This window comes from Corythoichthys intestinalis, chromosome 13 (assembly GCF_030265065.1).
Source record: "Corythoichthys intestinalis isolate RoL2023-P3 chromosome 13, ASM3026506v1, whole genome shotgun sequence".
NCBI lineage: Eukaryota > Metazoa > Chordata > Actinopteri > Syngnathiformes > Syngnathidae > Corythoichthys > Corythoichthys intestinalis.
The window spans coordinates 48,858,840-48,872,447 of NC_080407.1; the positions used below are offsets into that span (position 1 = coordinate 48,858,840).

At 40.9% G+C, this 13,608-nt stretch overlaps 1 protein-coding gene across 3 annotated transcripts in view; it reads left to right on the forward strand.

Annotated features, from left to right (window-relative positions):
• The first annotated feature begins 2,897 nt into the window (after positions 1–2,897).
• Positions 2,898–13,608, forward strand: part of LOC130928446 (NACHT and WD repeat domain-containing protein 2) — a 31,480-nt gene continuing 20,769 nt past the window's right edge. The window contains exons 1-2 of one of the 3 annotated variants that reach the window (XM_057855049.1): positions 2,898–3,067; positions 4,672–4,843. In XM_057855049.1, the coding sequence (XP_057711032.1) occupies positions 3,053–3,067; positions 4,672–4,843 (187 nt within the window). In that variant the 5' untranslated portion in view covers positions 2,898–3,052. Of the gene's footprint in view, positions 4,844–13,608 lie in introns of all 3 variants that reach the window. The other 2 variants (XM_057855050.1, XM_057855048.1) reach the window with 2 other exon arrangements.

The following is a 13,608-nucleotide window of genomic DNA, read 5'->3' on the forward strand; positions in this document are numbered from 1 at the left end:
GGTTGACTGTCTGTTCCAAGGGAGCAGCGATGGCCAAATGAACCTTCTTGAAGCGATGAAGCTTTGCAGCCAATTGGTTCAAAGCTTAATGGTGTTTAATTTGGTCTTATGGGGCCACTGTCAAATAAAGTGTTAACTAGGGCTGCAGCTATCAATTATTTTAGTAGTCGATTAATCGATTAACTATTGAGTTCGAATAATCGAGTAATCAGATAAGGACCATAAAAATTTTAAATACTTGAGCTGATTCTCAATCGGTATAAAAAAAAAAGAGTGGATCTATGTACGACAAAAGTACAGTTTGCTAACTTACATAGCAAAAGTCCGCTAGCTTATATGCTATAAAATGCTAATTTTTTTTTTTTTTTTACAATGCTCTTAACAAATAGTTCAGACACATATTCCCACAAAAAATGGCTAAATATATCAATAAACTAAATTACGAATGCATTAAAAAAAGCATTAGCTAAAACAAAAACTTATGTTGGTCTTAACTGGGAGCAGATGGATTCAGCCATGTGAAGTGAGGTGGACTAGAGGCCCGTGTATCCACCCAAATCAATAAAACTAAATGCAAGCACTTTCAAAACAAACCATTAAAATGCCACTTTAATTAAACGAATACTCGAAGCAGCCAAATTTGAATCTTTTTTTCTAATCGAATACTTGAGTTAATCGATTAATTGTTGCAGCACTAGTGTTAACAAATACCATATCGAGCAATTAATGAAACAACTAGAACAGTAACTGAAGGAATAATTAGCACAGAACATGAATTTTGATTGTTATTTACATCTGTAGCGCTGCGTGCATGCTAGGAGGCATGGTGGATGAACACAGTGCTGACAGCAGCGATGGCCAAATGAAGCTTCGTGAAGCAACAAAGCTTTGTTGCCAATTGATTCAAAGCTTCATGGGGTTCACTTGGTCTTATGACAGTCTTACAGCGCCACTGTCAAATAAAGTGTCAACAAATACCATAACTAGCAATTCATGAAACAACTAGAACAGCAACTGAAGAAATAATAGGCACAGAACAAGAATTTTGATTGTAATTTACATCTGTAGCACTGCAATGCATGCTAGGAGGCGTGTTGGACGACAACAGTGTTGACAGTAGAGGTTGACTGATTCCCCCAAGCGAGCAGTGATGGCCAAACGAAGCTTCTTGAAGCAATTATGTTTTATAGCCAATTGGTTCAAAGCTTTGTGGGGTTCATTTGGTCTCACGACAGTCTTACAGCGCCACTGTCAAATAAAGTGGCAACAAATACCATAACTAGCAATTCATGAAACAACTAGAACAGTAACTGAAGAAATAAATAGCACAGAAGAAGAATTTTGATTGTAATTTACATCTGTAGCACTGCAATGCAAGCTAGGAGGCATGTTGAATGACAACAGAGTTGACAGTAGCGATGGCCAAATGAAGCTTCTTGAAGCAATGAAGCTTTGAAGCCAATTCAAAGCTTCATGGGGTTCCTTTGGTCTTATGACAGTCTTATGATGCCACTATCAAATTAAGAGTGAATGAAAGAGCAGACCTCAGCCTACTCAGCCAATCTGACCAAAAAGTGGTGTGGAAAGTGGGGTGCTCCAGCACCCCCTGGTGTTGGGGAGGAAACGTGTTTTGGTAGATTACCATTACGGTTTCACTTACTTCCTGACGTACTAAAACGATTAAGAGCAGGAATAAACATTTGCGGTAACTAAAGATGTCCGATCACGTCATTTTCAAAGTATGGGCAAAAAAAATATCGGACATGGCTTTTTTTAATACATATATATATTTTTTTATTAAATTGTTTTCTAATTGTATTTAACGTTACAGACTAAATGTCTTACACTCATCCAGAGTCTTTAGTTTTCGCTTAAAGTAGGGCTATCAAATTTATAGCGTTAACGGCGGTGATTTTTAAAAAATTAAAACGTTAAAATATTTAATGCAATTAGCGCATGCGCTGCACGACCCACTCACGCATTGTTGCATTCAATTTATAATGGCGCCGTTTTACCTATATATAGAGCTAAAAGGCAGCGTAAAATGAGTAGAGTGAATTTTGGCAGCCTTTGGAGCTTTTTTTTAAATTGGCTAAAGCCTTACTATCCCTCTCTCAACAATTAGAAATATCGTGGGAAGCAATGTGGGGATGAAAGGTAGTAATTGATCTTTTTCTTAACACCCTATGTTATTTCCCAACGCAGAGAAGATATATCAATTGGTGCCACTACGCACAGTCATGGTTGCACTTCCCATCATGCATTTGGGCAGAACAGTTAAATGGCTACAGTATCATTTACTGAAAGCTCAACAAATACACTAGATGGCAATATTTAGTCACAATATACAAAGTCACATTTATCCTTTAAGAATTACAAGTCTTTCTATCCGTGGATCCCTCTCACAGAAAGAATGTTAATAATGTAAAGGCCATCTTGAGGATTTATTGTCATAATAAACAAATACAGTACTGTATGTTGAATGTATATATTCGTCCGAGTTTTATTCATTTTTTTTCTTAATGCATTGCCAAAATGTATATGATCGGGAAAAATTATCGGGAATGATTGGAATTGAATCGGGAGCAAAAAAAAAAAAAAGCAGCCGGATCGGGAAATATCGGGATCGGCAGATACTCAAACTAAAAGGATCGGGATCGGATTGGGAGCAAAAAAACATGATCGGAACAACCCTAGCGGTAACCAATCAACTGGAAGAATCTGGTTACCATGGTAACCACGCACAATTGAATACATGACAATGCATTCTCTACTATTGCATCGCTGGGATTCTTGGCAACGTGCCCATATATGGTTTCACGTGGGACTTTATTTTGAAAAACCAGCACACTTCCGCCTTTATTTTGGACGAGCTGACGTCTCCAGTCAGTGCCAGAGCAGAGCGGAGCAGAGCTCGATCGGCAGCGGGATGCGACGGGGTGCACTCCGGCGAACGAGAGGCGAGCGTCCTCCCGTCCCACCGCCACTCTGATGGGCGTTTCGGTCGCGCCATTGTCGCCGTCAACGCTCGGATCCAAGCCAAAGCCGCGACATGAAGCGGATGAATGTGAGCACCGAGATTGAGCTCGAACAACAACAAACATTGCCGGACTGAGCAACTCTTGGAAAAGAGGCGACTTCCCTGCACCTGTTCCCGGCGGAATAAGCACCCTCGGTGGTTATTCGGCTTTGCAAGCATCCGCTCCAGGGTGTGCGCACACGCTCGATGCTTGCCTTGCCCCTGCGTGCCGGTTGTGGCTCGTCTCGTTTCGTTTTTGTCGTGCTTGGCGTCAAAATCCACGCGTGCGTCCAAGGACGTGCACACACGCATTACGCATGCATAGTCGCGGTAGTTGCATCCACATTTCTTCATTTTCACACCCATCTTTTGGTTTGCATGTGATTCTGCCACTTCGTTGCATGTTTGAACTTTGGCTGCCATTGACGGCAATAGACGTCCAATCTATGGACTGCCCCTCCCAGTCCGAAATGGATTGGACGTCTTTCAGCCTCAAAGCGCATTTTTCATATGAATTCTCTTATTCTTTTCCTAACCATAGGCGGAGTTTGACTTCGAGGGCAGGGGGGCACAACATGTTGATGACCCCGAAATGGAGTGTCAGCAATAAAATTAACTTACAATATTTATAAAAATATGTTGAAAATGAGCGTTTTGTTGTTGTTGTTTCCCATCAGTTTTGAAGGGAATTTTAAATCAGGCTGCTTAGGACAGCTATAATTTTCGCCGAGATTGTCATCCATTGAATATTGTACGACCGACAGTTTTCTGTCAAATTTTGCACCCCATCAGAAATTGCAACTTTGTGTTAAAAAGTAAACATGACAAACTTTCTTGAAATAGAGAAATACATACTTTCGTTTGATAATGGACGGACATGTAGAAAGGTTCTCTTCAGACACATCCTGTCATGTTAGCTGCACACAACAACTGCACGCCACTCTCTCACTGTTTACATCTTGGCCGTGTCGTTAACCATTAATTTGCTCTATATTCGGGTTGGACATGTATGTTTACGATGTTGTTTATTTAGCACCTGTGGGCTTATTCACCGCCACCACAGCTTTGGGAGCAATATATTATAAGGGTGCAAAATTTGGCAGAACACCGGTGGTGGCTTTGTTGTACAATTAGCGTCTTTCGTGGTGCAAATTGAAAGTCCACTCACCATTTTGGCGGTGCTCTCTAGCGTTTCTTGGTCCACATTTTAAATCCTTGCTTATTGGTCAGTAGTAGTTGTCGCTTTTGAAAGCTTAGGTTTGAAAAAATTACGGATATCCACCTTGCCTCTTCGGTCCTCAGGTGGTTTTGGCTAAGCAAAACAAATGACCGTCTAAGGTGCTAGTTACGTGATCTGTTCGAAAAATAATTTTGATCGATGATAAAAATATGTTTTTTTGTTCATTTCATTCTTTTTTCTTGTTTAATTGCTTTTACAACTTTTATAAACAAAATTTTACCGTAAAACTGTTAATTTTAAAATCATGTATAGGAAAGTCAACTACATGCAATGACACTCAGCCAACGGGGAGGCCTGCCCTGAAACTCCGCCTATGTTGCTAACTACTAGAACACATACTACTTCGCGTACACTTGAAGTGACAGTGAAGCAGTTTGTTCATTTATGGTTTAAAACGCGTATCATTGCTCAGCCACGCTGGAAGTCGACCCCCATGTGGCCGTCGGGAGCGGGCAGCCGGCAGCCTTGCCCGCGGGAGTCGGCGCTGCGCAAGGCGGCCGTCAGCGGCAACGTCCTGGCCCTGCCGCCCCACCACGTCCCCAGCGGCCGGAGCGTCCGCGTCTTCATCTGTGCCAACCCCGATGGTATGTAAACACGGGCTACGCTAGCTTAATGCTAACGTAAAAACCAAGTCTTTGTGCAAAAACTACTAGTTTAAAACAACTTTTTATATCTAGAAAAATAAGAATCGTGATTGGATATTTAAAAAAATAAAAATAAAAAAATTTTCTTCAGATTGTCCAGCCATAGACTTCATAATGTGTTGATGGGACACGGGGCCGATAAATAGGGGCCTGCATTGTTGGCTGTCAAACCTGACCGAGTGGAATCACAGACAAAGAGCTTTTTTCGTTGAAAATTTTTGTGAATAAATGCTTAAATCTCCAAATTCTTTAAAGATATGACGTATAACAGTCTCGATTCTTGGTTAAAACCACACACAAAAAAAAAAAAAAAACACGTGCAGTTAACATTTATTTTACGTTAATATGTCGAAGTACAATGCTAGTCTGTTAGTGAATGTCGCTAGCGGCCGCCTTATGTAAACAGAGCTTTTCCTGTGAAAATTCTTGTGAATAAATGTTTAAATCCCTGAATTTTTATAGATATGAACGTAAAACAGTCTCGATTCTTGGTTAAAAGCCAAAAAACGGGTGGTTAGCATTTATTTTATGTAAATATGTCAAAGTACAATGCTAGTCTGTTAGTGAATGTAGCTAGTGGCTGCCTTATGTAAACAGAGCTTTTCCAGTGAATTTTTTTGTGAATAAATGCTTAAATCCTCGAATTCTTTTGAGAAATGGATGTAAAACACTCTCGATTCTTGGAAACGTGCAGGTAGCATTTATTTTACGTTAATATTGCGAATTATGAGGCTAGTCAGTAAGGAAATTGGCAGCCTCCAAATGTAAACAAAGCTTTTTCTGTTGACAATTCTTGTGAATAAATGCTGAAATCCCTGAATTCTTTATAGATATGGACTTAAAACAGTCTTAATTCCTGGTTGAAAGAAAAAAAAAAACGCCCAGTTAGCATTTATTTTACGTAAATATGTGGAAGTACAATGCTAGTCTGTTAGTGAATGTAGCTAGCAGCCGCCTTATGTAAACAGAGCTTTTCCGGTGAAAATTCTTGTGAATAAATGCTTGAATCCCCGAATTCTTTATAGATATGGACGCAAAACAGTCTCTATTGTTGGTTAAAAGGAAAAAGACAACGTGCAGTTAGCATTTATTTTACGTAAATATGTCAAAGTACAATGCTAGTCTGTTAGTGAATGTAGCTAGTCGCCGCCTTATGTAAACAGAGCTTTTCTGGTGAACATTCTTGTGAATATGTGCTTAAATCCCTGAATTCTTTATAGATATGGACGTAAACCAGTCTTGATTTTTGGTGAAAAGCAAAAAAAAAAAAAAAAAAGTCCAGTTAGCATTTTTTTACAGGAAGATGTCGAAGTACAATGCTAGTCCGTTAGTGAATGTTGCTAGCGCCCTCCTGATGTTAACAGAACTTTTCCATAGAAAATTCTTGTGAATAAATGATTAAATACCTGAATTCTTTATAGATATGGACGTAAAACAGTCACGATTCTTGGTTAAAACCAAAAAAAAAAAATGCAGTTAGCATTTATTTACGTAAATGTCAAAGTACAATGCTAGTCTGTTAGTGAATGTAGCTAGTGGGCGCCTTATATAAACATAGCTTTTCCGGTGAAATTTTTTGTCAATAAATGCTTAAATCCCCAAATTCTTTTTAGAAATGGATGTAAAACAGTCTCGATTCTTGGTTTAAAGCAAAAAAAAAAAAAAAAAAAAAAAAACGTGCAGGTAGCATTTAGTTTACGTAAATATTGCGAATTATGAGGCTCGTCGGTAAGGAAGTTAGCAGCCGCCAAATGTAAACAAAGAGCTTTTTCAGTTACAAATCTTGTGATTAAATGTTTAAATCCCTGAATTCTTTATAGATATGGACGTACTGTAAAACAGTCACGATTCTTGGTTAAAAGCAAAAAAAAACAACAAAAAACAAAAACGTCCAGTTAGCATTTATTTTACATAAATATGTCAAAGTACAATGCTAGTCCGTTAGTGAATGTAGCTACCGGCCGCCTTATGTAAACAGAGCTTTTCTGGTGAACATTCTTGTGAATAAATGCTTAAATCCCTGAATTCTTTATAGATATGGACGTAAAACAGTCTCTATGCTTGGTTAAAAGCAAAAAAACAAGCAGTTAGCATTTATTTTACATAAATATGTCGAAGTACGATGCCAGTCTGTTAGTCGATGTGGCAGCCGTCATATGCAAACAGAGTTTTTTACGTTGAAAATTCTTGTGAACAAATGCTTAAATCTCTGAATAGAGATATGGATGTAAAACAGTTGTGATTCTTGGTTAAAAGCGAAAAAACGGGCAGTTAGCATTTATTTTACGTAAATATTGCGAATTATGACGCCAGCGGTTAATTTCTGCCATTGTTTTGTTTCACAACGTTTCAAAATGCATGCACGGTACAAAAAATAATGACCTTGAAGCCTCGAACAAATCCCTTCCGAGACAATCCTTCCTGTTTGTATGCGGTACAGCTTTCGTACTTTTTCAACTTAAATCCGGCGTTGGATCGCTGCATGTGTTTGAGTATAACTGCGAAGGCGTGGTGCAGTGTCTGGGGAATGTGTCCTGTCAATATCATTATGAAGTCTATCCACAGGCACTTTAAATGTACCTTAGTTTTGTAAAACACTTATTAGTGTCGTGCTAGATGCTAGCATTTACGTCAATTTGAACGTTTTTGTCGTAACGAAACTCATAAGACTGAAATCTGTCCGCGCGAAAAGCAAACTGGACAAATAAATTAATCATGGAACTAATATTAGAATTTAGGTTATGAATGGGGGTCAGCGCTTCTTGTGTTTCGTCGAGCTGAGACGAACCACCGCTTGTCACATGTCAAGGAAAGCGACCAATTAGAATGCATAAAGTGTGCAAATGAACCCCTCAAGACACGTAAGAATGGAGCTTTCAATTTATCCACAATGTATTTCGTTCTCGACATCTGCCGGCGCAGATGTCAGATGAGCCAGACGAGGGGGAAATCCCCTTCGTTGAACGCTGGTACAATCACCTCAACAGGAGAGCGTACTGTAGCAGATTTGCCCGGGCGTCGGGATAACCTGCAGGACTCTTGAGACGCGGGAACATCTGGCCTTCACGGACGGTTGCTCCACGCCGCCTTCGGCATCCTCCGGGTCATCTGCTATTGATTTGCTCACTGGTTTTGCGTTTGCATCACTGCGGAGGGAGCTTACGCGCTGGAAGGCTGTGGAGCTCTGCGCGCCGGCTGGCCTTTTGGGATGTTAAGGCAACGTGGGCCGAATATCCAGCTAACGATAGATGCTAGACAACGACGTCCAATCCATTCGAAAAGAATAAAATGAGCAGCAACATGGGTGTGTTCTTCATGATGATTGATACATTCTGAACTGCCTCCGTTATGAAATAAAGAAATTAGGAGCTACGGCCAATTTGCCAAAAATATACCCATTTATTTGCAATGGGCAAAATTTTCCACTCATTTCCAATGGCCCTATTCGCCATTGATTTCAATAGCACAAAAACCTCCATTCACTCCGATTGATTTCCAACCCAAGTGACTCAATAGCAACAGGAAGTGACCCCGTAATGCCCTCAAATCAACAGAAAGTGACCCGTAAATGCCCCCAAAAAGAAATGTAAGTGGCCAAAAATCAACAGGAAACTAGAAACAGCAATTTCTGGAGAAATTACAATGGGGCTTTGCTGTGTGGAGATGCAGATCTTCGCCCCGCCCAGGTTGGTTTGGGGACATTTGGGGGACACGTGCTGTTGATATCTGGCCACTTCCTGTTGATTTAATGGACACGTACTGCTGATATCAATTGGGGGACATGTCCTGGTCATATCAGGTAATTTGGGGACATTTCGGGGACATGTCCTGGTCAAATCAGGTCATTTGGGGACATTTCGGGGACATGTCCTGGTCAAATCAGGTCATTTGGGGCATTTGGGGGACATGTCCAGGTCATATCAGGTCATTTGGGGGTATTTGGGGGACATGTTCTGGTCATATCAGGTCATTTTGGGACATTTGAGGGACATGTCCAGGTCATATCAGGTCATTTGGGGACATTTGAGGGACATGCCCTTGTCATCTCAGATCATTTGGGGGTCGTGCCCTGGTCATATCAGGCCATTTGGGGGACATGTCCTGGTCATATCAGGTCATTCGGTGGCATTTGGAGGACATGTCCTGGTCATATCAGGTCATTCGGTGGCATTTGGAGGACATGTCCCGGTCATATCAGGTCATTTGGGAATATTTTGAGGATCATGTCCTGGTCATATGAGGTAATTTGGGGACATTTTGTGGACATGTCCTGGTTATATCACGTCATTTGGGGACATTTGGGGGGCATGTCCTGGTCATATCAGGTCATTTGGGGACATGTCCCGGTCATATCAGGTCATTTGGGGACATGTCCCGGTCATATCAGGTCAATTGGGGACATTATGGTTAACATGTCCTGGTCATATCAGGTCATTTGGGGGACATGTCCTGGTCATATCAGGTCATTTGGGGGCATTTGGGGGACATGTCTTGGTTGTATCAGGTCATGTGGGGACATGTCCTGGTTATATCAGGTCATTTGGGGACGTTTGGGGACATGTCCTGGTTATGTCAGGTCATTTGGGGGAGATGTTCTGGTCATATCATGTAATTTCCTGTTGATTTGGGGACATTTGGGGGACATGTCCTGGTCTTACCAGGTCATTTGGGGGACATGTCCTGCTCATATGAGGTCATTTGGGGGCATTTGGGGGACATGTCCTGGTCATATCAGGTCATTTGGGGGCATTTGGGGGACATGTCCTGGTCATATCAGGTCATTTGGGGGCATTTGGGGGACATGTCCTGGTCATATGAGGTCATTTGGGGACATTATGGGGGACATGTCCTGGTCATATCAGGTCTTTTGGGGGACATGTCGTGGTTATATCAGGTCATTTGGGGACATGTCCTGGTTTTATCAGGTCATTTGGGGGGAGATGTTCTGGTCATATAATGTCATTTCCTGTTGATTTGGGGACATTTGGGGGACATGTCCTGGTCATATCAGGTCATTTGGGGGACATGTCCTGGTCATATCAGGTCATTTGGGGACATGTCCTGCTCATATCAGGTCATTTGGGGACATTTAGGGGACATGTCCTGATCATATCAGGTCATTTGGGGGAGATGTCCTGGTCATATCAGGTCATTTGCTGTTGATTTGGGGACATTTGGGGGACATGTCCTGTTGATATCTGGTCATTTCCAATTGATTTGGGGACTTTTTTTTTTTGCCATTGAAAATGAATAGGAAATTTGTACGTCCATGGCCATCAATGGCATTAAATTACATATGCGTCACTGGAATCCAAATACATTGGCATGAATAGAATCGACATACATGGCCGTCAATGGCATGGACGTACATAGCCCTCATTGTCAATTGTGTATTTGTGCGTCAATGCAATGTGAACGACATTGGAATAAATGAATGGGAAATTTGGACATCTGTGGCCGTCAATGGAATCCAAGTACATTGGCATCAATAGAATAGACATACATAACCGTCAATGGCATGAACTGAGGTAAAAGTCATTAGAAATGAATGGGAAATTCGAACTTTTTTTATCCTCTCGTACGCACTTTAAAATTGTAATTGTACGACTTTATTCTCAAAGGCCTATTTTGTAGTTTTTCCGCTAGGTGGCACCCCTAAAAAGAGCTTGCACATGCATTTTAAAAGCCTACGCCCAATTGACAAAGCCCGTTTTAGTCCTGGATTGAATTCCAAGCACACCCATACATCAGGTGACTATAACTCACCCTCAGACAGTTTAATCTGAAAGCCTTCAAAGAGAAAATGATGAAGATGTTTATGATTCCTCGCACCGTTCCCGCGATGGAAGGAGATGCGCCGCCGCGGCCACTTACTACGCATTATCGCCGCGCTTCAATGTGACATTTCGCCGGCCGGCTGTGGGCAGATGCGCGTCTGGACGCGGCCCCGAGCTTTGCTAAAGATAGGCGGGCGAACGATACGTCAAACTGAATGCAGGTCTTCCTGTCGGCCATGTTTTTGTTTGAACTGTCCGTCCGCGCCCCCTGGGGAGAGACTGGGCTTGTCCGAAAAGATTACAGCGAGCGTTTGGATGGGTGGAAAAGTGGGACACCACCACAAGGCGGTGGGAGATCCTACTAACCTCCCACTTCAAATGGATTGGACATCAACTCGTAATAAACTCATTGGCGGGAGGGTGCCAACACTAATAGAGAAGCCATTGTAAATGATGTACTCGCGAAACAACAGGTTGCTACAAAAATCTTCCATGAGAATAGCGTCTGCTTTAGCTCAATGGCTGCCATTGGCGGCGCTAGACATTTCATTTTGACTGGATTGGACACATAACGCAATAAAGTCTTTTGTGGGCATTTACAGGTACAGTGGGCTAAATAAGTATTTAGTCAACCACTAATTGTGCAAGTTCTCCCACTTGAAAATATTTGAGAGAACTGTAATTGTTAAAACCGCAACCATGAGAGACAGAATGTGGAAAAACAAACAGAAAATCACATTGTTTGATTTTTAGAGAATTTATTATCAAAGTTCATCTCAGTACTTTGTTATGTACCCTCTGTTGGCAATAACGGAGGCCAAACGTTTTCTGTCACTCTTCACAAGCAAAATCTCTCGATACATGGCCCCATTCATTCTTTCCTTTACACAGATCAGTCGTCCTGGTCCCTTTGCAGAAAAACAGCCCCAAAGCATGATGTTTCTACCCCCATGCTTCACAGTGGGTATGGTGTTCTTCGGATGCAATTCAGTATTATTTCTCCTCCAAACACGAGAACCTGTGTTTCTACCAAAAAGTTCTATTTTGGTTTCATCTGACCATAACACATTCTTCCAGTCCTCTTCTGGATCATCCAAATGCTCTCTAGCGAACCGCAGACGGGCCTGGACGTGTACTGTCTTCAGCAGGGGGACACGTCTGGCAGTGCAGGATTTGAGTCCCTGGCGGCACATACTGTGGTCCCAGCTCTCTGTAGGTCATTCACTAGGTCCACCCGTGTGGCTGTGGGATTTTTGCTCACCGTTCTTGTTATCATTTTGACGCCACGGGCTGAGATCTTGCATGGAGCCCGAGATCGAGGGAGATTGTCAGTGGTCTTGTATGTCTTCCATTTTCTAATAATTGCTCCCACAGTTGATTTCTTTACACCAAGCGTTTTACCTATCGCAGATTCAGTCTTCCCAGCCTGGTGCAGGTCTACAATTTTGTCTCTGGTGTCCTTTGACAGCTCTTTTGTCTCGGCCGTAGTGGAGTTTGGAGTGTGACTGGCTGAGGGTTGTGGACAGGTGTCTTTTATACCGATAATGATTTAAAACAAGTGCCATTAATACAGGTAACAAGTGGAACCTCGTTAGACCTTGCTTGACCTCAATAGAAGAAGTTAGACCCCTTTGACAGCCAGAAATCTTGCTTGTTTGTTGGTGACCAAATACTTATTTTCCACTCTAATTTGGAAATTAATTCTTTAAAAATAAAACAATGTGATTTTCAGTTTTTTTTCTCCATATTCTGTCTCTCATGGTTGGGGTTTACCCTTGTTGGCAATTACAGGCATCTCTAATATTTTCAAGTGGGAGAACTTGCACAATTAGTGGTTGATTAAATACTTATTTGCCCCAGTGTGTGTGTATGTATGTATATATATGTATATTTATATTTATTTTAGGGCTGTCAAACGATTAAAATTTTTAATCGAGTTAATTACAGCTTAAAAATTAATTAATCGTAATTAATCGCAATTAATCGCAATTCAAACCATCTCTAAAATATGCCATATTTTTATGTAAATTATTGTTGGAATGGAAAGATAAGACACACGACGGATATATACATACAACATACAACTGTACATCAGTACTGTATTTGTTTATCCTAACAATAAATCCACAAATGGCATTATTAACATTCTTTCTGTTGAAGTGATTCACGGATAGAAAGACTTGTAGTTCTTAAACGATAAATGTTATAGTTACAAGTTATAGTAATTTTATATTAAAATCCCTCTTCATGTTTTCGTTTTAATAAAATTTGTAAAATTTTCAATCAAAAGTAGTTAATATAATAATAAGAAATATAAAAATAACAATAATCAAAATAGAGTGAAAAGTTTTATGTGTATTTTGCATCGCTATTTTGATATGGAATGCCATTTCATTTTGCATTGTTGTTTAACTGTGTGTCAGAATAGGGCCTCATTACTATAGACTGAAGTGCTTTTCGTTTTGTGAACATTATTTTTTTTTTTGAGAGATAGGAATATTATTTTTGTTGTGCTTTCACTAAACGATACCTATGTTTGTTGTGAAGGAGTTGCCGAAGCTTATGCCAATAAACGGCACGGTCCAAAGAACGCCTGTGTCCACTCGCCTTTACTGTAAAACATGTACTGTATCTGTACATATCTTACCCAAAATACAACAAGAGACACATAATTGCCACTAAAAGAAAGAAAACTTACCGAAATATGTGTGGAGCACAAATAGCAATTTGCATTGCATTGTGAATACAGCGTAAACGTCTCACAATTACTAATTTTCCCACGTTTAGAAGAAATAACATGAGTATGGAACGGCGCTGCCCCCAAGCGGCCGGTGGCATTCGATTCACTCTTAATGTCCATAAACGGCCACATTGTAGTCTTTTTGAGGCAATATGCGAGCGGGTCATTCATTGCATGCGTTAATTGCG